This window comes from Oncorhynchus keta, chromosome 25 (genome assembly GCF_023373465.1).
Source record: "Oncorhynchus keta strain PuntledgeMale-10-30-2019 chromosome 25, Oket_V2, whole genome shotgun sequence".
NCBI lineage: Eukaryota > Metazoa > Chordata > Actinopteri > Salmoniformes > Salmonidae > Oncorhynchus > Oncorhynchus keta.
Genome location: NC_068445.1, coordinates 1036290 through 1062721, shown reverse-complemented (window position 1 = coordinate 1062721; position 26432 = coordinate 1036290). Strand labels below are relative to the sequence as shown.

Below are 26432 nucleotides of genomic sequence, written 5' to 3'. Positions count from 1 at the left end.
TTATATTTAATTTTAAATTGTATTATTATTATATATATTTTTGCTAGAAAGGAAAGGTAGAGCTCAAAACAGGTTTGGCTATGCTCCACCTGCCCTGAATGACGGGTCGCCACTGCATGTAACCGTTATTATATTAAATGGTATTCACTCCTTATTAATGGCAAATGGCTGCATTCTTGTTCATATTTTTTCCCAGTTGTTTATGATTAAGCTTTACATCATATTCCATCATTTTTTGCCACTAGTAGATGTGTGTACGCATGGTCTAAAGTTTGCTGGGAGGTGAGCACATTCTCATGTCAAGTACATTTTTTATAAATGCCAACTTTGCGTGAAAACTGTCGCACGCACATTTTGGGGTATATTTTGTACATACTGTACACATGGTTTATAAATGACGCCCCAGGTGATCTGCTTCTGCGGCGCATGCGCGTGTGTCATGCGACTTCAGCTCTAAGCGCAGCCGTATAGAGACCGTTCTCTCCCCCGACGTCGGCTACCAAACACCATGGAGGCTTCGATGAAGATGCAATGTGAAAATGGAATGATTTTCACTTGTCATTTATTCAGTAATGTAACTGCAGTTTATGAATTTAACCTATACTATATCGGACTGTCGTTGTATAGAATATAAATATATTTTTGAGAGAGAATCTGATCACGGGTCAACGGACCGTTATGATTAGAATATTGGGCATGGATTGGATTGCTGTGTTCTATCACATTTACCTTGTTCCTTATCATTCTATCATGCTGGACCTGACTAGGCATGTTCAAAATTGTGAATTTGCAGTGCTTGCCACAAGGAAATGTGACTATCAGCATTTTGTTTTTGAGAAAATGTGAAAGGTAACAGTGGAATGATCATGAGCGACTGTCGACAAACACCTCTTCAGTATATGTTTCTTAAGATAATATTATTTTCGCTATGCTCTGTTGCGCAGGCGTGCTCGCCGGGACGCTGTCACTGCACTTCACAACATTCTTGCGTGATGTAGCCTATAGGAATGTGAAGAAAACGGAGCAATAAAATGCATCGACAAAATGGTCTTGCTTCGCCGAAAGGATTTATTAGTGATCCTTAAAATACATTGTGCCAACGAAGAATGTCAGGGACATCAAATGCAGAATCTTCTGAAGGAGTAGTCTCCAAAGTGAAAGTAAAAAAGCAGATCAAGACAATCATGAAGGATTTGGAGACCATCCTGGGAGACTTGAGGGATGTGGCCAAAGAGCTCAAAGAGGTTAGTGGAATAGGTTCCTTATGTCTGGCTTAAGTGGCTTTTAGGCTGTTTGAGATGAACATACATTGTTTCTTTATTTCATGTTGGTATGGTTAGGCTATTGTTTTTCTGTTGATGGGGAGCAAAACAAGCTTGTTCTAGAATAACATCTGAAGGCTCATATATAAATAATTAAGTCCAGGGCCTACAAACATTGCATTGGCCTATCATATGTGACAATATATCTTATCAGTGAACATGACATATATTTAGGACAGGTTGTCTCCACGGAGGATGACAACGTAGCTGCGCCTTGTTGCGCATGCTTTGATTTAAGCGCACAAATTAATCATGATTAATTGTTCATCTTGAAGTTCCCCGGAATTGTGTTGCATTTCATTTCATCATCTTAACACAGTCTAGCCTAGGCCTACTGTTTCCATGAGATTTGTCTCCTGACAAATTATACAGCAGCTCATCAGCACCTTTTTACAATATCTGGGTTTTGTCAGTGCAGTCATTGGGTCCAAGTTATTTAAGCTGAATCACAATTGCAATTTTACTGCATTCATTCATTCATCTCACGCTTTCTTTGTTTTCTTTTAAATTCCACACATTGATCATAATAATCCTTGTTGTCTACCATCTTCCATAACCCGCAGTCTAACGTGCTTTGACATGTGGATGTTGTCAACCTATATGCTTTTGTAAGAACAGAGATGTCCAGCCTGCTGAGGCTGAAATACTCGTCCCTATCTGACAGGTTGTCACTTGGATAAGACCGACTTACAAGATTTTTCTTACATCCTGTATTAAAATGGATATACGGCAAGGAGTATTTGAATTGAATAGTAGCCGGGTCAGTGTGTTCTATTCAGGGAAGCATACACAATCTGTCAGTCTAACAACACTGCTAAAACAACCAACCTCGAGGGTTGTCAATATCAAAGCCAATATTTCAGTGAATCCCATTCAAATGCAGTTGTCTCCTGCAACTCACACACTATACTGGCTGGATTCAAGCCTATGTTTAAGGGGAGCTGAACCCAGATGCTTGGCACGGAGAGAGAATCAACATGCCCTACAGCATGTGGCACTGGATACTGCAACTCTTTTATTTATTTTTTTAAAAACATTTTGTGGCCCACTAAATGATCAATTTATGACTGTGCGTGGAGATTTCACTCTATATGAGCTTTTCGCACCAGCCTCAGTTTAACATTCCATGAAATTGAGATATGCGGATATTACTTCAATATTACTTCAATGTCTTTTAATTACTTCAAAATGTAATGTTTTTTTAAAAAGGTATACTGTATGGATACTGTTCACAGACATGGTTTGGCAAAGTATTGGCTGCCACTGTAATGTGAGTAGTAAAATGTTTTAATGATATGTAAATCATCTCCATAGGTCTTAATAGGTATTATGTCAGTTATGGATTACAAAGTAATTTCAGACTATCCCTAATAGTTTTTAACATTGTGTCTTTTGATGCATGCATATCAGTAATAAGGGTTGATTTCTAGTCAGATTTAGTAAAGATACCTAAGGGAAGATGTCATTCACTACGAAGAGATGTCTGCAATTTTCACTGACTCTATGTATATTATTATCATCACCTCAACCATGAATGTATGGGAGGCAGAGTATGTGCTTTCAACAATTTCAATTGAATATGTCCACTATGTGTAAGTGCATACACACAGAATGAATTCTTATCTAAACAAGTTAGTACTGCTAATTCATAGCCAGAGGGTTCCACTTCTGAGTCTGAATACAATTTGGTGGGTTGTGTGGGTAGTTTCCCCTTACCTTACAAATACATAATGAATCAGATAATATTGTTGTGTTGCAAGTGAATCTGGCTTGAGATTACCAAATGTTAAAAGTTATTATAATATTGCATTATTTTAATAGCCAGGTTGCACATCAACAAGTGCTTCATACAGTAACATTTTGGCTGCTGCTGTATTTTGTACTCTAATAGTCTGTTACTTTGATGTCTGTCAAGCTAAATATAAGTACTGTCCATGATAGCTCTTTTTCCTTTCTACTGGTGCAGGTTGTGCATGAGATCGACTCCCTCACGTGTGACCTACAGCTGGAGGAGGCGATGACGGACAGTACCAAGACAGACACCCTGAACAGCAGCTGTAGCAGCAGCACCACCACAGCCTCCAGCATTGACAAGATCAAGATCTACCCTGACGACGCTATCTTTAGGCCCCCGTCTGTCATCCCTGCTGTCCTGACTGTGCTGAAGAAGCCCCACCCTCCTCTGCCGCCTCCCAGGCTGACATCTATCAAAGCGGAGGAGAACAACAAGAATCCTCCATCAGGGAACCTACTAGCCAAGGCTAACGGGACTCTTATACGCAATGAAGTTTTCACAGGGAAGCCAAACAGAGACTTATTGTACTGCATCTCAAATAGTATTCCAGAGAAAGGACGTACACCCATATCTTTGCTACGGCATGAAGAGAGCAAATGCCACCAGGCCACCAGGGAGCGGGTCCGATTCAGTGAAAAGGTCCAGTATCATGGGTACTGTCCTGACTGTGACCTGCAATATGACGTCAATAACAGAGATATACACTTACAGACAGAATTGACTGAAGAAATGAGCCCTGTCCATCAGTGTTCATCCTCCTCACCACCACCCCAGCTCCTGTTGGAAAATGGCGGCCTCAGCGTCAGCCATAGTTTCCCTCCTGCAAACTCGCCTTGTGTGCCTCATCCTAACCCTTCCTTGAAACCACAGAAAACCATCCTCCGAAAATCAACCACCACAACGGTTTGAAAATCAACCACCATAACGGTTTGATGTTAATCGCCCTTAATTAAACATTTTAAAATTATAGTGTTCTATTTCTATTTTACGAGCGTTCTACTCCAGTCAAACGTGGATTAATCTAAACAATGAGAAAAAAAGAGACTTTGCACAAGGAGAGAATGAATGGTGAGTGAGTGCCAACCGACAACTGTCCTTGTAGTGTAAGGGAGTTTGGCAGGGTTGGGTTGAGAGAAGTGAAGTTAAATTGACTCATATTTTTGAAGCAATTCCAGAAACAGGAAGCTGTGTTAGAACATGTTATTAATTTATGCTTTAGGTTAAACAAGAAACCTAGCTTTCCTCAAATCCGTCCGCCGCCCAACACACTGTCTTGACAGTATGGCAATGAGGTCATGCCTTTTCTCACTCAATATCGCTCCACTCTCACACTTCACTTGAAGGATACAAATACTGAGCTATATTGTATGCACAATATTTTTTTGTTAATTGGCCACAAAATCAACATTTTGCAATAGTCGTCTCTGGATTTAAACCCCATTGAAAACCTATGGTATGAATTGAATAGGGCCATCCATATGAGCAGATGAAGGATATCAAGGATCTGGAAAGATTCTCTATGGAGGAATGGTCTAAGGAAGCTTTCTAACGTGTTCTCCAATCTCATAAAACATTTTCGAAAAAGGCTGTGTCGTTATCCGTGTAAGGGGAGGGTGCCTAGAGAATTATAAACAGGAGTGCCAATGACCCCTATCTTTTTGAGATTTGTTTTTTATTTCTTGTTCAACAAAATGTCTTTCTGAGCAATTGTATTTGTATATAAATACATACAATGCCTTCAGAAAGTATTCATACCCCTCAACTTATTCCACATTTTATTGTGTTACAGCCTGAATTGAAAATGTTTAAACGAAACAAACACATGTCCACCCAGCTACACACAATACCCCCATACTGACAAAGTGAAAACATGTTCTTAGAAATCTTTGGACATGTATAGAAAATAAAATACAGAAATCTCACTTACATAATAAGTATTCACACCCCTGAGTCAATACATGTTAGAATCCCCTTTGGCAGCGTTTACAGCTGTGATTCTTTCTGGGTTAGTCTCTACGGGCTTTGCACACCTGGATTGTACAATATTTGTTCTTTTCAAAATTGTTCAAGCTCTGTCAAGTTGGTTGTTGATCATTGCTAGACAACCATTTTCAAGTCTTTGCCATAGATTTTCAAGCAGATTTAAGTCAAAACTGTAACTCGACCACTGTCTCCTTGGTAAGCAACTCCAATGTAGATGTGGCCTTATGTTTTAGATAATTATCCTGCTGAAAGGTGAATTCACTTCCCAGTGTCTGGTGGAAAGCAGACGGAACTAGGTTTTCATCTGGGATTTTGCCAGTGCTTAGCTCCATTCCATTAAGTTTTGTTCATTGTGAAAAACTCCCCAGTCCTTAACAGTGACAAGCATGACACAGCCACCACTATGCTTGACAATATGGAGAGTGGTACTCAGTAATGTGTTGTATTGGATTTGCCCCAAACATAACGCTTTGTATTCAGAACAAAAAGTTTGATTTGTCACATTTTTTGCAGTACTATTTTAGTGCCTTGTTGCAAACATGTTGCATGTTTTGGAATATTTTTATTCTATACAGGCTCCCTTCTTTTCACTCTGTCAATTAGGTGAGCATTGTGGAGTAACTACAATGTTGTCGATCTATCCTCAGTTTTCTCCTATCACCATTAAACTCTGTAACTGTTTTAAAGTCACCATTGGCCTCATTGTGAAATACATAAGTGGTTTGCAACTGAGTTAGGAAGGACGTCTGTATATTTGTAGTGACTGGGTATATTGATACACTCTCCAAAGTGTAATGAATAATTTCACCGTGCTCAAAGGGATATTCAATGTATTTTTTTACCCATCTACCAATAGATGCCCTTCTTTGCGAGGCATTGGATAACCTACTTGGTCTTTGTGGTTGAATCTGTATAGGTGTTGAATACTTGACTAAAGACATTTAATTTTAACATTTTTAATTAATTTGTAAAAAATGTACTTTTGCTTTGACATTATGGGGTATTGTAGGCCAGTGACAAAAATCTAAATTAAATCTATTTCAAATTCAACACAAAAAAAAATGTAAAAAGTCAAGGGGTGTGAATACTTTCTGAAGGCACTGTAGCTCAGTTTGTGTATTATTTATTTTATACAGTCTTTTTTGCTCATCTTTATCAAGGCTGCCAATAATTAGGGACCTGACTGTATATAACCATTCATCAGATGTTGGTATTTTGGTCTTAATTGAATAGAACTGTAGTCAAACAGTCATACCCATGTGTGTATGTGGTAGGGCTTTACTATGTTATTATGCCATTCAAAAACGTATGAAAGGGTATGCATTCAAAGACATTTAGAACCTAAAATGGTTATTTTGCTGTCCCCATAGGAGAACCCTTTGAAGAACCCTTTTTGGTTCCAGGTAGAACCCTTTTGGTTCCAGGTAGAAGAACCCTTTTGGGTTCATGAATTACCCTTTCCACAGAGGGTTCTATAGGGAACCCAAAAGGGTTCTACCTGAAACCAAAAATGTTTCTCCTATGGGGACAGCCAAAGAACCCTTTTGGAATTAATGAAATTAGGCATACCCTGGAGGTGGATGGAAATAGGGGCACCTCCTACTAGCAAGGCTTCTAATGAGCAGGACTAGGCTATTACTGTGCTGATAGCAATCTTTTATACTGCCTTTGTACCACCACAAATGTTGACAATGCTCTAAAACCGACATGGACACGTGTGTTTGAAATGTGTGTGAGTGTGAACAAAGACAAAAAGCGGGGCATGAAATTTTATGTTGATGTGACTCAATGCATGATCTCTTTGCTCTAATGGACAAGCTTACTAACTGCGTTCACCATTTAGATAAGGATTTGTGCTTATTCAAGCATTTAAAAAATTAGGAATGCCATGAAGGACATAGCAATGTCAGCCCTGCAGGCTTGTGCGCCTGGTCACATTGATGAGATTAGTAGAAACATTTTATTCTAGAGAAATCAATGTAATTACCTTCATCAAGAAGTACAGTGCCATTGAAAACTAACAGATTAAGAACAATTTCCAGGAAATACATAAATACATAATATAGCCTACTGAAAGGAAATGCTGAGAGATCAGTGTTGTGAGAACCTTAAAAGGGCTTCCACCAGAATGTGCCCACACGAGCCATATAAAGAGATATCTATCGCAATGATGACTCCCACCCACCCAGCTACAAGTCTTGTATGTTCCTGGGGGTGGGAGTCTATTTTAGACATTTAAAATTCTTGTGTAAAACTGGTTGTGCAAAACTCCAACATTCTATGTGACATGATTGCTTGCCGCCTGGCAAAGATAAATAGGCATACATGTAACACAATTACAGTACTGTAGTGCCAATCCACAATTACCTATCATATTCTGCCATATGTAGGCTGCTCCTACAGTGCTAGACAAAATTGTTAATATACTCATCATGTATCAATGGGTTATGTCTTTCTTTGCTTCCTCAATCAAAATAAGATGAAAAGACATTAAACAAAATGAAAAGTGAAATATGGCAAGACAAATAATACAGTTTTGTGCCAGAGGCTTTCTCAAAAGGGCATTACGATACAAAAGAGTGCTGAACTACATTATCAAACATCAGAGTGCTAACAATACATCTTGCACGTTAGGTATGGATGCTCTGTTAGATTAGTCCCCCTACTACCATATTGCACATAGAAATGGTGGAAAGGGAATGTCCTCTTGCAGTCGTTTGTGTGTTTGAGAGCGAGAGCATGAGTTTGAGAAATGTTGTTGTGAAGCAAACTTAATCAGATATTATTATGCCCCTTTGGAGACTATTAAAAGCAGAGGCATCAGCTGCATCTCCTTTTTTTAAGGGAAAACAATATTACAATTTGGACTTGTTTATCACAGCTACGGTGACACAGCTGTCCAGATATACACTCACGAATTTGTCAAGTGTAAGAATTGACCAAGAGGCTATGAGGAATGTATGAAACCACACACATTTAGGAAATACAGTTCATTCCCATAGCTGCGGCTGTTTATGCAAGTTCAATTGCATTTCCCTCTTATTGTCAGAATGCTCATATGCATGTTTTCCTTGTTTCCCCTGCAGGTCCTTCTGGGTAAGAGTGGAAAAAACCTTCACTGACATTAAGCTGATCAACTTCAGTTCAGCATACAGTCACTGAGAACGATGCTCCCTACCTTTGACAGAACATCCCCCAGAACCCCCGAGCCATGGCCAAATAATTCATCCTCACAGAGAGAGAACATTGTAAGTCCTCAAGGCATAGTCTTACCCATGGATAAATATGGCAGAAGTTCAAATGTAATGGAAAAATAAGATGAAAACATTGTGTCCAAGTGGGACTCGTTCATTTACAACTGAAATTAAGATTTTCTGTTTAGTCATAGGTTAAACTGATGTCCCCAGCATTTGGAGAACTCTTCCAGGTGGACGTCTACTCAGTCTCAACTCCTGTTGAGAGGGCAAGAGAGAGAGAGAGCGCGAGCGAGGAAAAAAAAAACATGGTCAATAATTTTAAAGCCATAATTTGAACAAGAAAAGACCCACTCAGTTACATTTTTTTGCTCTGTGAATTGTGCTATATTTGCCTTGAAGATAACCTATTTGACATAAACATCCAGTGAAATCTGGTAATCTGCAGTGACTGCTCTGAAGATAGAAGCCACAACATGGTCCTCTAACGTCTATACTGTAGTAGGGTGTGAAAAACATACAGTAAATGTGTCCTTTTGCAAATCCAACATACAATATGAGGCAAGTTGAATGGCTCAGAAATTGTAATGGAGGCTGGTCACTCATTTGTGATCAGAATATGTTGTGCATATTGAAATCTATGTTCAATGTCATGCAGTTACTTGCAAAGATATGGCATACAGCTTTAAACAACTCTCAAAGACAGAATCATTTGCATCAAATTGTATTTGTATATATTTAGAGTAATTTTCTACAGAGATTTTAACATAAACTAATATTTTTGATATTCCATGGGATGAGAGTAGTATTTTGAAGAAGACTGTCATACTTTTGAAATACATTTATCTCTGCAGGGCATATGTGGATATTCTATTTATATAGTGAGAGAGTATTTATATAGATTTTTAAAAACATGTTATCGTTATGTTACAGGGGTGTAAAAAAAAATGTGTAGCACATGAAAGCAAACTAGATTAAACCAAATACAGTACATTGTTGTGCTCAGAGGAAGCATGATGCTGAATGAATGCACGGCTGATTCTTCTTCCACCTCATCCTGTCATCACTGTGGTCTCCTATGCATTTACTGGAGGGGCTGTTGAGACATGCTGCCCCTTCCACAAACTGGAGTGCACCTCACCTTTGCCCACCCTTAGCTGATGTGGACTTTGTGACTGTGTGTCCTTGTCTCTCTGGACCTCTAATGACTTTGCTTTGAAGAGGACGGAACGTAACAAAACAAACTTTGTCAATGACGTGTCGGGAAAACAATGTATATGTCCACATCTTTATGAATAATTTGCACTTTGCACTTATGTTAGTCTTTATACTTTGTGGACTTTAATATGTGAATTACAGAATCATTTCAAGTATGTGTGTTTATTGTGTTGATTTGACATTTCAATGCCTGCTTTTAAAGCTTTTTGAAAGGTCAATGACCTACAGTATATCACCCTCTAGAGGTCAAATGAAAAAGGAACTATTACTGCAAGCTACTACAATGTCATTATCTCACGGTCAGTGTTCACTTTCTAGAAGTGTAAAAGGAGAGATGCTCTGGGAAACCCAATTCCAAGTGAACAAACATAAGAGGCAAAAGGAAGAAAAACAGAATAGATATTTTAATAATAGTATTGCATGAACCATGAGCTTGTGTGATCCATCCACTGTCCCAAGTAGACCTTCAATGTAACTTTCAATGTATAGCCCGTGAATCTGCACGGACCCGGGTCTCACTAATGAATTCGTACCACACCAATCTTAGTTGAATATTTATTTACTAAAAAGCTAAAATGATGATGAAAGATAGACAAAACACATTATAGGCTATTGATTAGAACAGGCCAACACACTGTGGCGCGTGTTACCCAAAATGGGAATTTCAAAAGAGAGAGAAAAAAGAAAGTACACAAGAGAAATATACATTTGGGTGAATTTGTCAGCTATGCTATTCTAACCCTAGCCTTGCCTCAAACTGCCGCTCTTATGGGTCAGAATATAATGATGTAATTACATGGGAATGATCTCTGAGGATTCTCTGAGTGGACCGTTCCGCTGTTCGATGACGCACTTCTCCTGCGCACCTCTCTGCTCGTCCTCCTGATGTCAGTGTCCTTTTTGGCTTAGGAGTCTGTTCCCTCACCCTTTGCTCTGGAAGGGGTCTTCTGAGGCCAGACAGCTCTGTAGCTCAGAGCTCACAACATAGGAATGAAACCCTTTAGAAGGTACCCCAGACAGGGCCAACCAGGCAGGATATAACCCCACCCACACAGAAGATTACATCTGTGACTCAACCCACTCAAGTGACGCACCCCTCCTAGGGACGGCATGGGAGAGCACTAGTAAGCCAGTGACTCAGACTCTGTAATAGGGTCAGAGGCAGAGTCCCAGTGGGAGCCTTCCAGGCAGAGACAGCAAGGGCAGTTCGTCGCTGCAGTGCCCTGCCGTTCACCTTCGCACCCCTGGGCCAGACTACACTCAATCATAGGACCTACTGAAGAGACGAGTCTTCAGTAAGGACTTAAAGGTCGAGACCGAGTCTGCGTCTCTCACATGGATAGGCAGATCATTCCATAAAAATGGAGCTCTATAGGAGAATGCCCTGCCTCCAGCTGTTTGCTTAGAAAGTCTAGGGACAATAAGGAGGCCTGCGTCTTGTGACCGTAGCTTACGTATAGGTATGGACGGCAGGACCAATTCTTGCTAAGTAGCCTATGCTTACCTGGCAGAATATCATGATTCTTTGCATCAATCCAGTGGCCATTTGTTTTGCAAACTCCATCTCATGTGCGCTACAGAAACACCGCTAACCGAACAGTGCAACGTGCCTGCACACTTGAATTAAATGGTAAATACTACTTTCTTTTTTTTTTGCAGACCTCAAAAGTCGTCTTGTGATGTGACTTAAAACCTGTTTGGGATAGGGGGCGGTATTTTCATGTCCAGATGAAATTGTGCCCAAAGCAAACTGCCTGCTACTCAGGCCCAGAAGCTAGGATATGCATATAATTGGTAGATTTGGATAGAAACACTAAAGTTTCTAAAACTGTTAAAATTATGTCTGTGTATAAACAGATCTTATTTGGCAGGCGAAACCCCGAGGACAAACCATCCAGGAAATGTTTTTTTGAGGTGACTGTTTTCAATTGCTTTTCTATGGGAATCTAGATTTCTGAGGCATCTGGTTGCAGTTCCTAGGGGCTTCCACTAGATGTCAACAGTCTTTAGAAAGTGGTTGATGTTTTTCTTTTGAGTAATGAAGAAGTATGGCTGTTCAGAATGAGTGTCAAGTCTAGTGTACTCGTGTTTGTACTCACTTTCATTTTATCCGCTATTGAACACGGTTTATTCCTTCTCAAATTGTATCGATTATTTACATTTTAAAATACCGAAAGCTGTTTGAAATGTTTTGACCAAGATTACAGGTAATTTATTAGACAATGTGTAGTCAGGTTGGGCGAGTTGGAACCAGTGTTTTTCTGAATCAAACGCGCCACATAAATTGACATTTTGGGGATATAACGACGGAATTAATCGAACAAAAGGACCATTTGTGATGTTTATTTGAGATATTAGAGTACCAACAGAAGAAGATCTTCCAAGTTAAGGCATTAATTATTAACTGACAGTTTTTATGTTTTTTAAATTTTATTATGCTAATTAGAATTCCGTGGGGGTGTGGACATCGACTTTAGTCTTATTTCAAACCAACTTGCATAAACCTGAAACGGACCCTTACCTTAAACCTAACCTTAACCAAACCCTTAACTCTGACCCTTACCACATTTTTTAAAATAAATTCTGTCCTTATAGCCTTTTCCAATTGACACACTCCTCGAGCACCTATCCAGTTATTGGTCTTCGGATTAAGGAAGGAGAGGAGAGGCCATTGACTTCCATTGAAACAGAAAAAAATTGGGAGTGGGATGTTGACCCCCAGAGGTCCGATGTCTGGTTTCCTCTTTTCCGTCTCTGGCTTCAACAACACTGCAAGGTATGATAAAAAACCCTGATGGACATGGGACAACTGTCATACCAAATTTAAAATAAATACAATTTTTAATTACCAACGTAGCATAAAGTAGGCTACCCTGTTATACAGTGAGCAAACTGCACTTTCTGAAGTTGGATAATTTTTACTGTCTGGACCAAAAACATTTAGCTATGGAGATAGTATGGGCAGCAAATTAAAGTTGTTGTGACCTTTGTCTTTTTTCTACTTTCCCTGATTGGATTGACTAGCTAACACTGGGGTGTATTCATTACGCTGATTATGTGCCTAGCATACTCCCTTAACTATCTACTACTAACAGTAGCTCTAACCATAACCATAACCCTTACTCTAACCCTAAATGTAACCATTGCCCTAGCCTTGTCCCTTACCCTAACCTTTATTCTAATTCAGCATAATCCCAAATGCGGTCCCGGGGACCACAAGGTGTGCATGTTTTGTTTTTTGCCATAGCACTATACAGCTGATTCAAATAATCAAAGCTTGATGATTATTTGAATCAGCTGTGTAGTGCTAGGGCAAAAACCAAAACGTGCACCCTTTGGGGTCCCCAGGACTGAGTTTGGAAACGCTAGTCTAATCTAAACTAAGCCAGTTTAACCAGGAAAGGTTAAGATCACTTTTTTTTCTGAAACATTCATGTGTGAGTAGAGAGTGTAGCTACAGTATACCTCCACTGCATATTGGGTGTTCTAGGCAACAACAAAAAAGCTGTGGTGTGAAATTCTAATTTGTTTCTGAAATGACAGTAACATTTTGCAGTATACTATTTTCTGTTTCAACTCCAGAAGAAGGCTCGAAGAGGGATGTTGAATTCTGAGCTCCAAGGCTGTTGTTGTGAGGTTAAACTGGACTGTGAAGGATTCACTTACTTATGAGGATACCCCTCGTCTACATCCAGTCTTTGACGCACCAATTGACTGGAAATGCTGTTAAATGTAAAAGCACATTTTTGCACCCTAACCCTGTAGTAGCCTAATACTTAAAAAATGCATCACTGAAAATACTTGTCTGAACATGTGAAAGTTAATGTATCTGGCAGAGCCTTCACCTGCCCAATCATATTACGTCAATGCCATTAGTCTAAGTGGCTCTAGCTAGCAGAGCCCGTTACAGTCACCTCTTGCATGACCCCAGGCATCTCGTAAACAAATCCAAATAATTCAAGACGTTGCACTACACTACTTGTAACCTACAAATGGGTAGATAGGGCGTTTGTTTACAGTAGTCTAATCCTAGACGCCTCTAAACCGTATTGTGAAAGATGTTTACCTAAATAATTAATACATAATCTTATTGGTGAGTTTGACTAGTAACCAGATGCTGTATTGTACTTTTACATTTTTTATTATGGACTCCCCTGTGGAGGGAGAGTAATGAAGCTGAACGAATGTAGCGTGGCTCACTATGCCACCTGCGTCGCCGCCAGACATGATGGGCTTTCTGTTCAAGAAGGGGGAGTGGAACACAGCCTACCACAGGCGCTGGTTCATCCGGAAGGGCAACATGCTGTTCTACCTTGAGGAGTGTGAGAGCCAGGAACCCATCGGTGTCATCGTGTTGGAGTGCTGCACCGTGATGCTCTGCAAGTCAGCTGAAGAGCTCGCCTTCACCATCAAGTTTGACTGCGCCTAGGTGTGTGTCTACAAGATGGCGGCAGCAAACCAGGCAGCCATGGAATCTTGGATGAAGGCTGTGTCACGAGCCAGCTTCGGCAAGGAGATCCAGGATGGGCCTGGAGGGCTTCAGGGCATGCCCAAGTCCTCCAGGAAGATTGTGGCAGTGGCACACTCCAAATCAGGAACATCATCCAGTGCTCCTCTGGTGCCCTCTTCCCAGGTTACAGGTTCAGCTGTCGCACAGGGGGAGATTCATACCCACAGCCTTCAGGAGGAGGTACAACTCCTTTCAGGAACCTCTAAAGAGAGTAAGCCCTCTGCTCAGGTCAATGGGTGTGCAATGGGCCCCCCCTCTGGTGTGCCGTGGGAGGGGAACAGAAATGGGAACGATGTGGGGCGATGTGGTCAGGCCTCCGCCTGTGCCTCCGCGCAGTGCGGGTGCGTCTCTCTCCTGAGTTTTGCTTCTCCACATTTCACGACTGGTACAGAAAATAGGTTGCTGAACTGAGGGTGGAGTGGCTTCAGAGCTAGTTAGGCGCCCCTCCCTCCCACCTCACAGCCCAACATTAGAAAGGGTACTTGTCACCTCGCACAAATTGTTTCACCCCAAAATACCTTGATTTTAATGTCAGAGAGTGTGTCCTTGTAATTCCAAACACTGTCTTGGGGCAGTCTGGGAAGCTGGCTGGCTTGTTAAAAGCAGCACTTTCCTGGTAGTTTTAGCTGTCATGGGCCATCGGTAATATGATGTGTTGTCATAGGACTTTACTGTCACTTCATTTTATCTGAGAGTATGGTATTTCAAAGAAAAGCTTTGTATTTACACATTTCTAGTTATTTTGTATTTTTTTAATCTTAAATTTTTTTTATTTTATCACGTTTTATATCATTGTTGTTTTCTGCAATTTTTCTATACACAAAGGATGACTCCTGAATGTTCCTGAATTGAGTATATCTGGCAGATGATAGAAATCAGTATATCGGTATGTACAGTACCAGTCAAAAGTTTGGACACACACACATCAAGGGTTTTTCTTTATTTCACTATTTTCTACAAAATATAATTTATATTTGAGATTCACCCTTTGCCTTGATGACATCTTTGCACACTGTTGGCATTCATGAGGTAGTCACCTGGAATGCATGTCAATGAACAGGTGTGCCTTGTTAAAAGTTAATTTGTGGAATTTCTTTCCTTATTGTGTTTGAGCCAATCAGTTGTGTTGTGACATGGTAGGGGTGGTATTGAGAAGATAGCCCAATTTGGTAAAAGACCAAGTCCGTATTATGGCAAGAACAACTCAAATAAGCAAAGAGAAACAACAGTCCATCATTATTTGAAGACATGAAGGTCAGTCAATCCAGAAAATTTCAAGCACTTTGAAAGTTTCTTCATGTGCAGTCGCAAAAACTATCAAGCGCTAGGATGAAACTGAATCTTCTGAGGACCGCAACAGGAAAGGAAGACCCAGAGTTACCTCTGCTGCAAAGGATAAATGCATTAGAGTTAACTGCACCTCAGATTGCAGCCCAAATAAATGCTTCACAGAGTTCAAGTAACAGACACATCTCAACATCAACAGTTCAGAGGACTGCATGATTTGCTTCACATTTTTTTTGGTTTCCATGTAGTTTTCATCGTTTTGATGTCTTCACTATTATTCTACAATGTACAAAATAGTTTTAAAAAAATAAGAAAAACCCTGGAATTAGTAGGTGTGTCCAAACTTTTGACTGGTACTGTACTATGTTGAAAATATGCATTTTATGATGTTTTACCAGAGGTCTTGAAACGGGGACCATTGAAGAATGAACACGGTTTCATTAATTATTTAAACCACAATGATTATGCTCATGCTATGGATTATATATTTTGGAAATTGTTCTCTCTCTTTAATCTGTGCCTTATGATTTTCCTCCCAAACATTGATGATTCGACACACAATATTAGTCCGTATTAGTCCGTCTAATTATCATTAGTACCTTTAAAAAATATATATACAGTGGGGCAAAAAGTATTTAGTAAGCCACCAATTGTGCAATTGTGCAAGTTCTTTTTTACAGAAAATCACATTGTCGTATTTTTTATGAATTTATTTGCAAATTGTGGTGGAAAATACGTATTTGGTCAATAACAAACGTTTCTCAATTCTTTGTTATATACCCTTTGTTGGCAATGACAGAGCAATGACGTTTCTGTTAGTCTTCACAAGGTTTTCACACACTGTTGCTGGTATTTTGGCCCATTCCTCCATGCAGACCTCCTCTGGAGCAGTGATGTTTTGGGGCTGTTGCTGGGCAACACGGACTTTCAAGTCCCTCCAAAGATTTTCTATGGGGTTGAGATCTGGAGACTGGCTAGGCCACTCCAGGACCTTGAAATGCTTCTTACGAAGCCACTCCTTGTTGCCCGGGAGGTGTCTTTGGGATCATTGTCATGCTCAAAGACACAGCCACGTTTCATCTTCAATGCCCTTGCTGATGGAAGGAGGTTTTCACTCAAAATCTCACGATACATGGCCCCATTCATTCTTTCCTTTACACGGATCAGTCGTCCTGGTCCCTTTGCAGAAAAACAGCCCCAAAAGCATGATGTTTCCACCCCCATGCTTCACATTAGGTATGGTGTTCTTTGGATGCAACTCAGCATTCTTTGTCCTCCAAACACGACGAGTTTAGTTTTGACCAAAAAGTTATATTTTGGTTTCATCTGACCATAAGACATTCTCCCAATCTTCTTCTGGATCATCCAAATGCTCTCTAGCAAACTTCAGACGGGCCTGGACATGTACTGGCTTAAGCAGGGGGACACGTTTGACACTGCAGGATTTGAGTCCCTGGCGGCGTAGTGTGTTACTGATGGTAGACTTTGTTACTTTGGTCCCAACTCTCTGCAGGTCATTCACTAGGTCCCCCCATGTGGTTCTGGGATTTTTGCTCACCCTTCTTGTGATCATTTTGACCCCACGGGGTGAGATCTTGCGTGGAGCCCCAGATCGAGGGAGATTATCAGTGGTCTTGTATGTCTTCCATTTCCTAATAATTGCTCCCACAGTTGATTTCTTCAAACCAAGCTGCTTACCTATTGCAGATTCAGTCTTCCCAGCCTGGTGCAGGTCTACAATTTTGTTTCTGGTGTCCTTTGACAGCTCTTTGGTCTTGGCCATAGTGGAGTTTGGAGTGTGACTGTTTGAGGTTGTGGACAGGTGTCTTTTATACTGATAACAAGTTCAAACATGTGCCATTAATACAGTGGAGGACAGAGGAGCCTCTTAAAGAAGAAGTTACAGGTCTGTGAGAGCCAGAAATCTTGCTTGTTTGTAGGTGACCAAAAACGTATTTTCCACCATAATTTGCAAATAAATAAATTAAAAATCCTACAATGTCATTTTCTGGATTTTTTAAGACTTAGACTTTAAGTCTAACATGATAATCTAAATAATAATTCAAATAACTTAACATACAGCATTGAATAATTTCTTTAACTTTGTTCTTGTACATTTCACTTGTTCTGTTTCCCCAACATATCAATACGAAATTAACTTGTTTTATGAGCTACTTTAAATAATTACATTTATATTAAATGCATAAGCTATCCTAATCTTCTACTGGGGTGAAACCCAGTGCTTGACTTGGTCTGAAATAAGTGCTGGCAGGGGCACAACTTTGGTTTTAGAAGTGAGAGGGGATCCCTACGTCCCCAGTGAAAGTTGTGCCCCTAAGGTGCAGGAGAGCCACAATACTTTTGAGCTAATATTCTGTAAGTGGGACAGGAGCTCAAGCAGTAGAACATTTTAGATGCCGGTACTCAGCTCCAGTGTCCTCCTGCCCAAGTCAAGCACTGGTGAAACCTGAAAACATGCACTCGACCACAGCAATTTTGACAGCGGAAATGAGGCCAACTTTTTTCCATGTAGAGTTTCATCTATGTGAAGCCAGAAAAGCCAACCAACAGCTGCCTACAAACATGCCCTTATCTCTGTGATATGCAAAATAAAAGTCCTGTGAATAAATGGCATACGAAAGTCATAGTGTTGGAGTATTTTATGTTACATCCTCATTAAACATGATTATATATAGGCTATACGGGTCATTTCACCAACAAGATGCCTTTTGGGTAGTGTAATTTGGTCAAAACATTTTATTTTACCTAATTTTAATATTGTCAATCAATCAAATGTATTTATTAAGCCCTTTTTGCATCAGCCGACATCACAGCATTGTCATAAAGAGCACATGTTCAAATTCATAAAAAAAGCATTTCTTCCCATCTCAAGAGGTTTTAAATTAAGAACAATTACTATAGTAAGTGTCAATTAAAGTAACAGGGTTGAAGTTTTCATCTTAAATCAGCCATAACTCCCCTTCTGACAGGTGGAATGGACGCTTCTTCAACATAATGGGCTATTTGAATGCAAGCTTCACAAAACAAATGTGGAATTGATAAAACATGTCTAGCCTATCTATCTATGGGTATCAGGTTTGACATGTTTATGCCCGACCTGCTCAGTTTTCCACCACAAAACACACGAAAATGGCCAAAAGGAGTAGAACCAGCTCACCTGCTTTCACACAATGATTTGACTACTTATTAATTAATGTTCAATGTTTCTTTTGAAAAAAACGAATTATGATTTTTTCCCCCACCATATTAAAATGAGGGTTGACTTTAAAATGAGCGACAAACCTAAATTAATCACTAATCATGTGAAACAAATAATCTTCAGTAATGTCAAAGCAACAAAGTAACTAACTAGGGCTTTACAAATTTTTGTAAAGCCCTAGTTATTTTTTGGTTAAGTGTTTTAAAATCTACCTAGAAGTCGGAAAAACTGGAGGGACATGTCAAAATGCTGACAGTTGTGGCTGCTTTGTGTGATGTATTGTTGTCTCTACCTTCATGCCCTTTGTGCTGTTGTCTCTGCCCAACAATGTTTGTACCATGTTTTGTGCTGCCACCATGTTGTGTTTCTACCATGTTGTTGTCATGTTGTGATGCTCCCATGCTGTGTTTTCATGTGTTGCTGCCAAGCTATGTTCTTGACTTAGGTCTCTCTTTATGTAGTGTTGTCTTTCTTTTCGTGATGTGTGTTTTGTCCTATATTTTATTAAAAAGTATATTTTTAATCCCAGCCCCCGTCCCCGCAGGAGGCCTTTTGCCTTTTGGTAGGCCGTCATTGTAAATAAGAATTTGTTCTTAACTGACTTGCCTAGTCAAATAACAGTTAAATAAAATATAATTTGGCCCATCGGACAATACATGTTTTTTTTATTTTTTAAGGGGGGCTCTGAAATGGCCCGAGATTATCCGGCCCTGGATTTTTCCATGGGTTTGACACAGATATAATTTTCGTTCTCTATTGAGTTTTCAGTGGAGGCTGGTGGTAGTAGCTTTAGGAGGGCAGGATCATTGTATTGGCTGGAATGGAATAAATTGAACGTTATCAAACACATCAAACATATGGATTTGTTTGACAATATTTTTGAATCCTTTCCATATTCCATTTCAGCCACCAGCCTCCTCTGAGTTAGATACTGATTATGCAATAGTAAATAAAATAACTATTTCACCAGCAATTATTTCACCAACAATTTATAATAATGGCTGAAATGTCATTAATGAATCGTTAAGAATTCACAATTAATTTCACTGCCGTTTGTACTTTTTCTTTCTTTTTCTTTTTTTCTGTCTGATATCAGCTGATGTACGAAGGGCTATATACATAAATTTGATTTGACTTTGATTTGATTTAGGTCCGTACTTTTATTTTGAAGGTGTTGTCGGAACGTCACCCGGAACTGATCACCACGATATTGCCAATGTTGCTGGTGTCACATCAGTCAATTTCCTTCCTGAAAGTTTGTAGCCTGTTGCACGCATTCAAAATGAGAGAGAAAGCAACGGGCTTTTGGGCATGCAGGTACATTTTAAATACATATTTATTATTATTTACCGAGGTTGGTTTTAGTTATTATAAATGTTTCTCAACGCATATGGGTTATGCTACGTCACATTTTTGGTACGTCGTCGTGCTACGTGTGCTCATCCAACAAAATAACAGAGAACGTAAGTATGTTGTCAAGAGCCGTGTCAAATTTGGTCTTGTTTCTGTAGTGCTCAAAACATCAATCGTTGGAATAAGTGTCATAAAGAATATGGTGGCTTGCTTGTAGTTAGTTGTTCAGAAAGTAATTTCGGGAAAGGTTGATGACGAACTCCAAATGTGTTTTGCTGTTGATAGCTATCTAGTGTACTTTTCTGGATGAAATTTAAAGAGCTGTCCTCTCCATCACTGAGGCGAGGACTGGTTGCCACTACTTTGGGTAGTTTCTTGCAAAGCATTTTGATAGCTAACTAGCATACTTGTTCTCAGAAAGACTACCACGTTAGACCACGAACTGGATTTATTTCCTTAGTAAAACAGCCAACCTTGCTGAATGGTGATGTAATACTGTTTTTACTGAAACACAATACCAGAAACATTACACCAGGGCACGTTCAGTCCAGTTCTGTAACGTTATAGTTATGTAGAACTCACATCCCTCTGAGATGTTGAATAAGAAATCATGTCTATTTGTAACATTTGCCTAATGAACATGTCGTTTGGGTGAATGGAAATGGTGCTGTCTGAACTCCAGGGTTGCATTCAGAAGGGTGCAATGTAGTGAACTATGCAGATAGACATGGCATTTAAAAAAACTCAGCTGGCACAATTCTTACTTGTCAGGCATACATTTGCTTGCTAGACATGCATTTTCTTCTACATTATGTTTATTTGAACGCTCTACAAAATGATGCCCTGTTGAACAAAGATTTGCAACGGTGAAACCTACTGAAGGTAACCAAGCAGCACAAAATAGCCTACACCCATCCTCCGGTTGCTCAGAGGGTGGTAATACTGTGCTACTGCACAAGCTTGTCAATTTCTTAAAATAGGTCACTTGCTGCTTGGGGTCACATACAAAGATCAGTGACACACAAAGATCACACTTGGTATCTGATCCAAACTTAATATCCCTTGGGTTGGCTTGGACTGGATAATCAGCGTCCTCCCAAAAACTGGGTGGGCTAAGGCTGGATTTTCTCTCCACTAGAAGTAGACTACTCCGTAGATGCTCCACAGCCTCTGTGAATTCACCACACACTGCGCAGAGGGCTCCACATGGAGATTTTGATGAAATGCAGAATTTCTAGGCCTAATTATGCAAGCAACAGTGATATTTCACTAAGGAGAACGCTTGGTGGAGTGCAACCCCCCCATAGAAGTACGGTGCCCCTTGAGCAAATGGGGGTTAAATGCTTGCTCATCGACAGGTTTTTCACCTTTGTCGGCTGGGAATTCGAAACCGCGACGTTTCGGGATACTAGCCCAACACCACTAGGCTATCAATGGTTGCATGCCACATCATCGACTGACACATTTCTATAACATTATGCAGTTAGTTGGTACTTAAAATACCTATTTAGGTGTTGTAAGATCTGTCTGGCGTCAGCAACGTTTAAGCATAGGAACCCCAGTCTTAGCTAGAAAACTCAAGTTGGCAAATGCTACACTTTGGATTACATTTGGTCTTCTGATTGGTTGAAGGTGAACTGACATGACGTGAACGCGACATAAAACTAACTGACTATTTTTGTAAAAAATCTGAGCGATAATCAGTTTGGATACCAGGCTATGCCAGACCCACCAAACATGAGCAAATATGCAGTGCATTTGGAAAGTATTTAGACCCCTTGACTTTTTCCACATTTGTTACGTTACAGCCTTATTCTAAAATGCATTAAATAGTTTTTTTTTACCTCCTCCATCTACCCACAATACCCCATTAACAACAAAGCAAAAACAGTTTTAAAAAAATTTTTTAGCAACAAAAAAAGATAACATTTACATAAATATTCAGACACTACTCAATACTTTGTTGAAGCACCTTTTAAGCTGCTGCTACTCTCTGTTTATTATCTATGTATAGTCACTTTAACTCTACCTTTATGTACATATTACCTCGACTAATCGGTGCCCCTGCACGTTGACTCTGTATCGGTACCCTCTGTATATAACCTTGCTATTGTTCTTTTACTGCTGCTTTGACATTTTTTGTTCCTTTTGTTTCTTATTTATTACTTACAATTTTTTACTTCACACTTATTTTTCTAAACTGCATTGTTGGTTAATTAAGGGCATGTAAGCAAGCATTTCACTATAAGGTCTATTGATGATGACCTGTTGTAAACTGGTCATCTCTGTATACCTGTCGCAAGACCCACTGGTTGATGCTTATTTATAAAACTCTCTTAGTCTCACTCCCCCTATCTGAGATATCTACTGCAGCCCTCATCCTCCACATACAACACTGTTCTGCCAGTCACACTCTGTTAAAGGTTCCCAAAGCACACACATCCCTGGGTCGCTCCTCTTTTCAGTTCGCTGCAGCTAGCGGCTGGATGGAGCTGCAACAAACAACTGGACAGTTTTATCTCAATCTCTTTATTCAAAGACTCAATCACGGACTCTCTCTTACTGACAGTTGTGGCTGCTTTGCGTGATGTATTGTTGTCTCTACCTTGTTGCCCGTTGTGCTGTTGTCTGTGCCCAGTAATGTTTGTACCATGTTTTATGGTGCTACCATGTTGCGTTTCTACCATGTTGTCATGTTGTTGCTACCATGCTGTGTTTTCATGTGTTGCTGACATGCTGTGTTGTCTTAGGTCTCTCTTTATGTAGTGTTGTCTCTCTTGTCGTGATGTGTGTTTTGTCCTAATATATAAATTGTCCCAATCCCTGCAGAAGGCCTTCTGACTTGCCTAGTTAAATAACATAACATTTGGCTCATGTGACAAATAAAAAAATGATTTGATTTGAAGAGGTGGGCCTCTAAAATGAAAGATCAGTGGTCACACCCCTCCACACTTGGTATCTAATCTGAATATCCCTTGGGTTGGCTTGGACTGGCTAATCAGTGTTCTCTCAAAAACTATGGATGGGCTAAGGCTGGATTTGCACTCCACTAAAAGTAGACTACTCTGTATAGGCTCCACAACCTCTGTGAATTCACCATACACTGCACAGAGGGCTCCACATGGAGATTTCAATGCATGGCAGAATTTGTAGGCCTAATTATGCAAGCAACAGTGATGTTTCACTAAGGAGAACTCTTAGTGGATGCTTCACCTCAAAGAAAAGTGGAAAGTGTTGTTTTACAGGGTCAGCCATGAAGTACAGTTCCCCTTGAGCAAATGGGGGTTAAATGCCTTGCTCATCGACAGGTTTTTCACCTTTGTCGGCTCAGGAATTCGAAACGGGGAACTTTCGGGTTACTGGCCCAACACCACTAGGCTACCAATGGTTGCATACCACATTTCTTTAACATACAGTGCCTTGCGAAAGTATTCGGCCCCCTTGAACTTTGCGACCTTTTGCCACATTTCAGGCTTCAAACATAAAGATATAAAACTGTATTTTTTTGTGAAGAATCAACAACAAGTGGGACACAATCATGAATTTATTGATATTTCAAACTTTTTTTTAACATATCAAAACTGAAAAATTGGGCGTGCAAAATTATTCAGCCCCCTTAAGTTAATACTTTGTAGCGCTAGCTGCGATTACAGCTGTAAGTCGCTTAAAGTTTTGCACATCGAGAGACTGAAATTTTTTCCCATTCCTCCTTGCAAAACAGCTCGAACTCAGTGAGGTTGGATGGAGAGCATTTGTGAATAGCAGTTTTCAGTTCTTTCCACAGATTCTCGATTTGATTCAGGTCTGGACTTTGACTTGGCCATTCTAACACCTGAATATGTTTATTTTTGAACCATTCCATTGTAGATTTTGCTTTATGTTTTGAATTGTCTTGTTGGAAGACAAATCTCCGTCCCAGTCTCAGGTCTTTGCAGACTCCATCAGGTTTTCTTCCAGAATGGTCCTGTATTTGGCTCCATCCATCTTCCCATCAATTTTAACCATCTTCCCTGTCCCTGCTGAAGAAAAGCAGGCCCAAACCATGATGCACCACCATGTTTGACAGTGGGGATGGTGTGTTCAGGGTGATGAGCTGTGTTGCTTTACGCCAAACATAACGTTTTTGTTGTTGCCAAAAAGTTCAATTTTGGCATCTGACCAGAGCACCTTCTTCCACATGTTTGGTGTGTCTCCCAGGTGGCTTGTGGCAAACTTTAAACAACACTTTTTATGGATATCTTTAAGAAATGGCTTTTTCTTGCCACTCTTCCATAAAGGCCAGATTTGTGCAATATACGACTGATTGTTGTCCTAAAGACAGCGTGTCCCACCTCAGCTGTAGATCTCTGCAGTTCATCCAGAGTGATTGGGCCTCTTGGCTGCATCTCTGAAGTCTTTTCCTTGTATGAGCTGAAAGTTTAGAGGGACTTCTTGGTAGATTTGCAGTGGTCTGATACTCCTTCCATTTCAATATTATCGCTTGCACTGCTTCCTTGGGATGTTTAAAGCTTGGGAAATCTTTTTGTATCCAAATCCGGCTTTAAACTTCTTCACAACAGTATCTCGGACCTGCCTGGTGTGTTCCTTGTTCTTCATGATGCTATCTGTGCTTTTAATGGACCTCTGAGACTTTGCAGGTGGATTGCTATTGATTACACACAGGTGGATTGTATTTATCATCATTAGTCATTTAGGTCAACATTGGATCATTCAGAGATCCTCACTGAACTTCTGGAGAGAGTTTGCTGCACTGAAAGTAAAGGGGCTGAATAATTTTGCACGCCCAATTTTTCAGTTTTTGATTTGTTAAAAAAGTTTGAAATATCCAATAAATGTTGTTCCACTTCATGATTGTGTCCCACTCGTTGTTGATTCTTCACAAAAAAATACAGTTTTATATCTTTATGTTTGAAGCCTGAAATGTGGCAAAAGGTCGCAAAGTTCAAGGGGGCCGAATACTTTCGCAAGGCACTGTATTATGCAGTTAGCTGATACTTTAAAATACCTATTTTGGTGTTGTAAGATCTGTCTGGCATCAGCAACATTTAAGCATAGGAACCCCAATCTTAGCTAGAAAACTCAAGGTGTCAAATGCTACCCTTTGGATTACATTTGGTCATCTGATTGGTTGAAGGTGAACTGACATGACGTGAATGCTGCATTAGGCTAAGTGACAATTTTCTTTCTGAAATCTATGTTAGCGTGACTCCTAATTTGATCTTGCTAGTTATCTAAGTAAGTGGCTGAATGAATAAGTTGGACAGGGCATCATATTAATATGGTGGACAGGGCATCGTATTGGGTTAGCTTTCTGCAGTGTTTGAGAAGTCAATGTCCTTTGGATGAGGTCTGTTCAGCTGCCACTGCTATCTTGATTTCCTTGTTTTTTTCTTCCGTGTCTGCTCCTCCCCTCCCCCTCTTCTCCAAGCAGAGCAGTATTTGTATCTATTAGGCCTATAGGCTACTCATCTGAAAGCTCACACATTTCACTGTAGCCTAACCAATAACCTAAAGGTCAACATATTTCTTACATGGCAATGTTGCTTAACTTGTAGCCTAGGCCGGGCTGCTTCATGTTTAATTCTAGCATATCTGTAGGCCTACTTTGAAGCACAATTTCTGCCTACCTTTTAGGCTTGTTGAGCAATTACAAAAAGCAATATCATCATATCCTATTTTTTGGTCAAGTTGATATTTTCTATAATAGCTTTATTCATTCTTGCTCACAGTTTTTACGCAAACTGAAGAAATGCAGAACTGACAAACATTTCATACAAAATAACAAGAAAACAATTAACACATGGCAAACATAATACAAACACTTAAATATATAATTGGCTACAGAGCATTTCTTCTCGTTATGGGAAATCTGTATTTAAAAAAAAAAAAAAAAAAAAGATTAAAATAGATTTGAGCTACAGTGAACTCTTTTTAGCTTATTTTCTGTCAATTTTCAGCACGGGACAGCTCCTGTAACGACAGTTAAGTTCCACTTTGTAACAAGTACACTGTGGTGTTTTGGGAAATGGGCCTGACATCGTCAGACATTGACTATTAACGATGCATTGTAAAAATGTGTAAGGGCCTCCCGGGTGGCGCAGTGGTCTAGGGGCCTCCCGGGTGATGCAGTGGCACAGGCTCTGTCGCAGCCGGCCGCGACCGGGAGGTCCGTGGGGCGACGCACAATTAACGTTGTCCGGGTTTGGCCGGTAGGGATATCATTGTCTCATCGCGCACCAGCAACTCCTGTGTCGGGCCTGGCGCAGTGCACGCTAACCAGGTCGCCAGGGGCACGGTGTTTCCTCCGACACATTGGTGCGTGCAGCTGGCTTCCGTGTTGGATGCGCGGTGTGTTAAAGAAGCAGTGCGGCTTGGTTGGGTTGTGTTTCGGAGGACGCATGGCTTTCGGCCTTCGTCCCCCCCGAGCCCGTACGGGCGATGAGACAAGATAGTAGACTACTAACTACTAACAATTGGATACCACGAAATTGGGGAGAAAAGGGGGTAAAAAAAATAAAAATGATGTGTAGAATAACACCCAAACATGCAA

The 26432-nt window shown here is 40.2% G+C and overlaps 2 protein-coding genes across 5 annotated transcripts in view; both read left to right on the top strand.

Moving 5' to 3' along the window:
- Positions 1-496: 496 nt before the first annotated feature.
- Positions 497-9661, top strand: LOC118357992 (protein Largen-like). Of its 3 annotated transcripts, XR_004820393.2 has the most exons (4): positions 497-1244; positions 3289-4185; positions 8187-8348; positions 8483-9661. XR_004820393.2 is itself a non-coding variant. In XM_035735320.2 (3 exons), exons 1-2 carry the CDS (start codon positions 1107-1109, stop codon positions 4024-4026), a joined length of 876 nt encoding a protein of 291 aa, XP_035591213.1. In that variant the 5' UTR covers positions 497-1106; the 3' UTR covers positions 4027-4044; positions 8187-9661. The 3 variants fall into 3 exon arrangements, 1 of the variants encoding a protein (XP_035591213.1); XR_004820392.2 differs by having other exon boundaries at positions 8187-9661; XM_035735320.2 differs by having other exon boundaries at positions 3289-4044; positions 8187-9661.
- Positions 9662-19698: 10037 nt separating this feature from the next.
- LOC118357991 (SH2B adapter protein 3-like) overlaps positions 19699-26432 on the top strand; it is a 61145-nt gene continuing 54411 nt past the window's right edge. The window contains exon 1 of one of the 2 annotated variants that reach the window (XM_035735318.2): positions 19699-19846. The gene's annotated coding sequence lies outside the window, so the exon portion shown is untranslated. Of the gene's footprint in view, positions 19993-26432 lie in introns of both variants that reach the window. The other variant, XM_035735319.2, reaches the window with a different exon arrangement.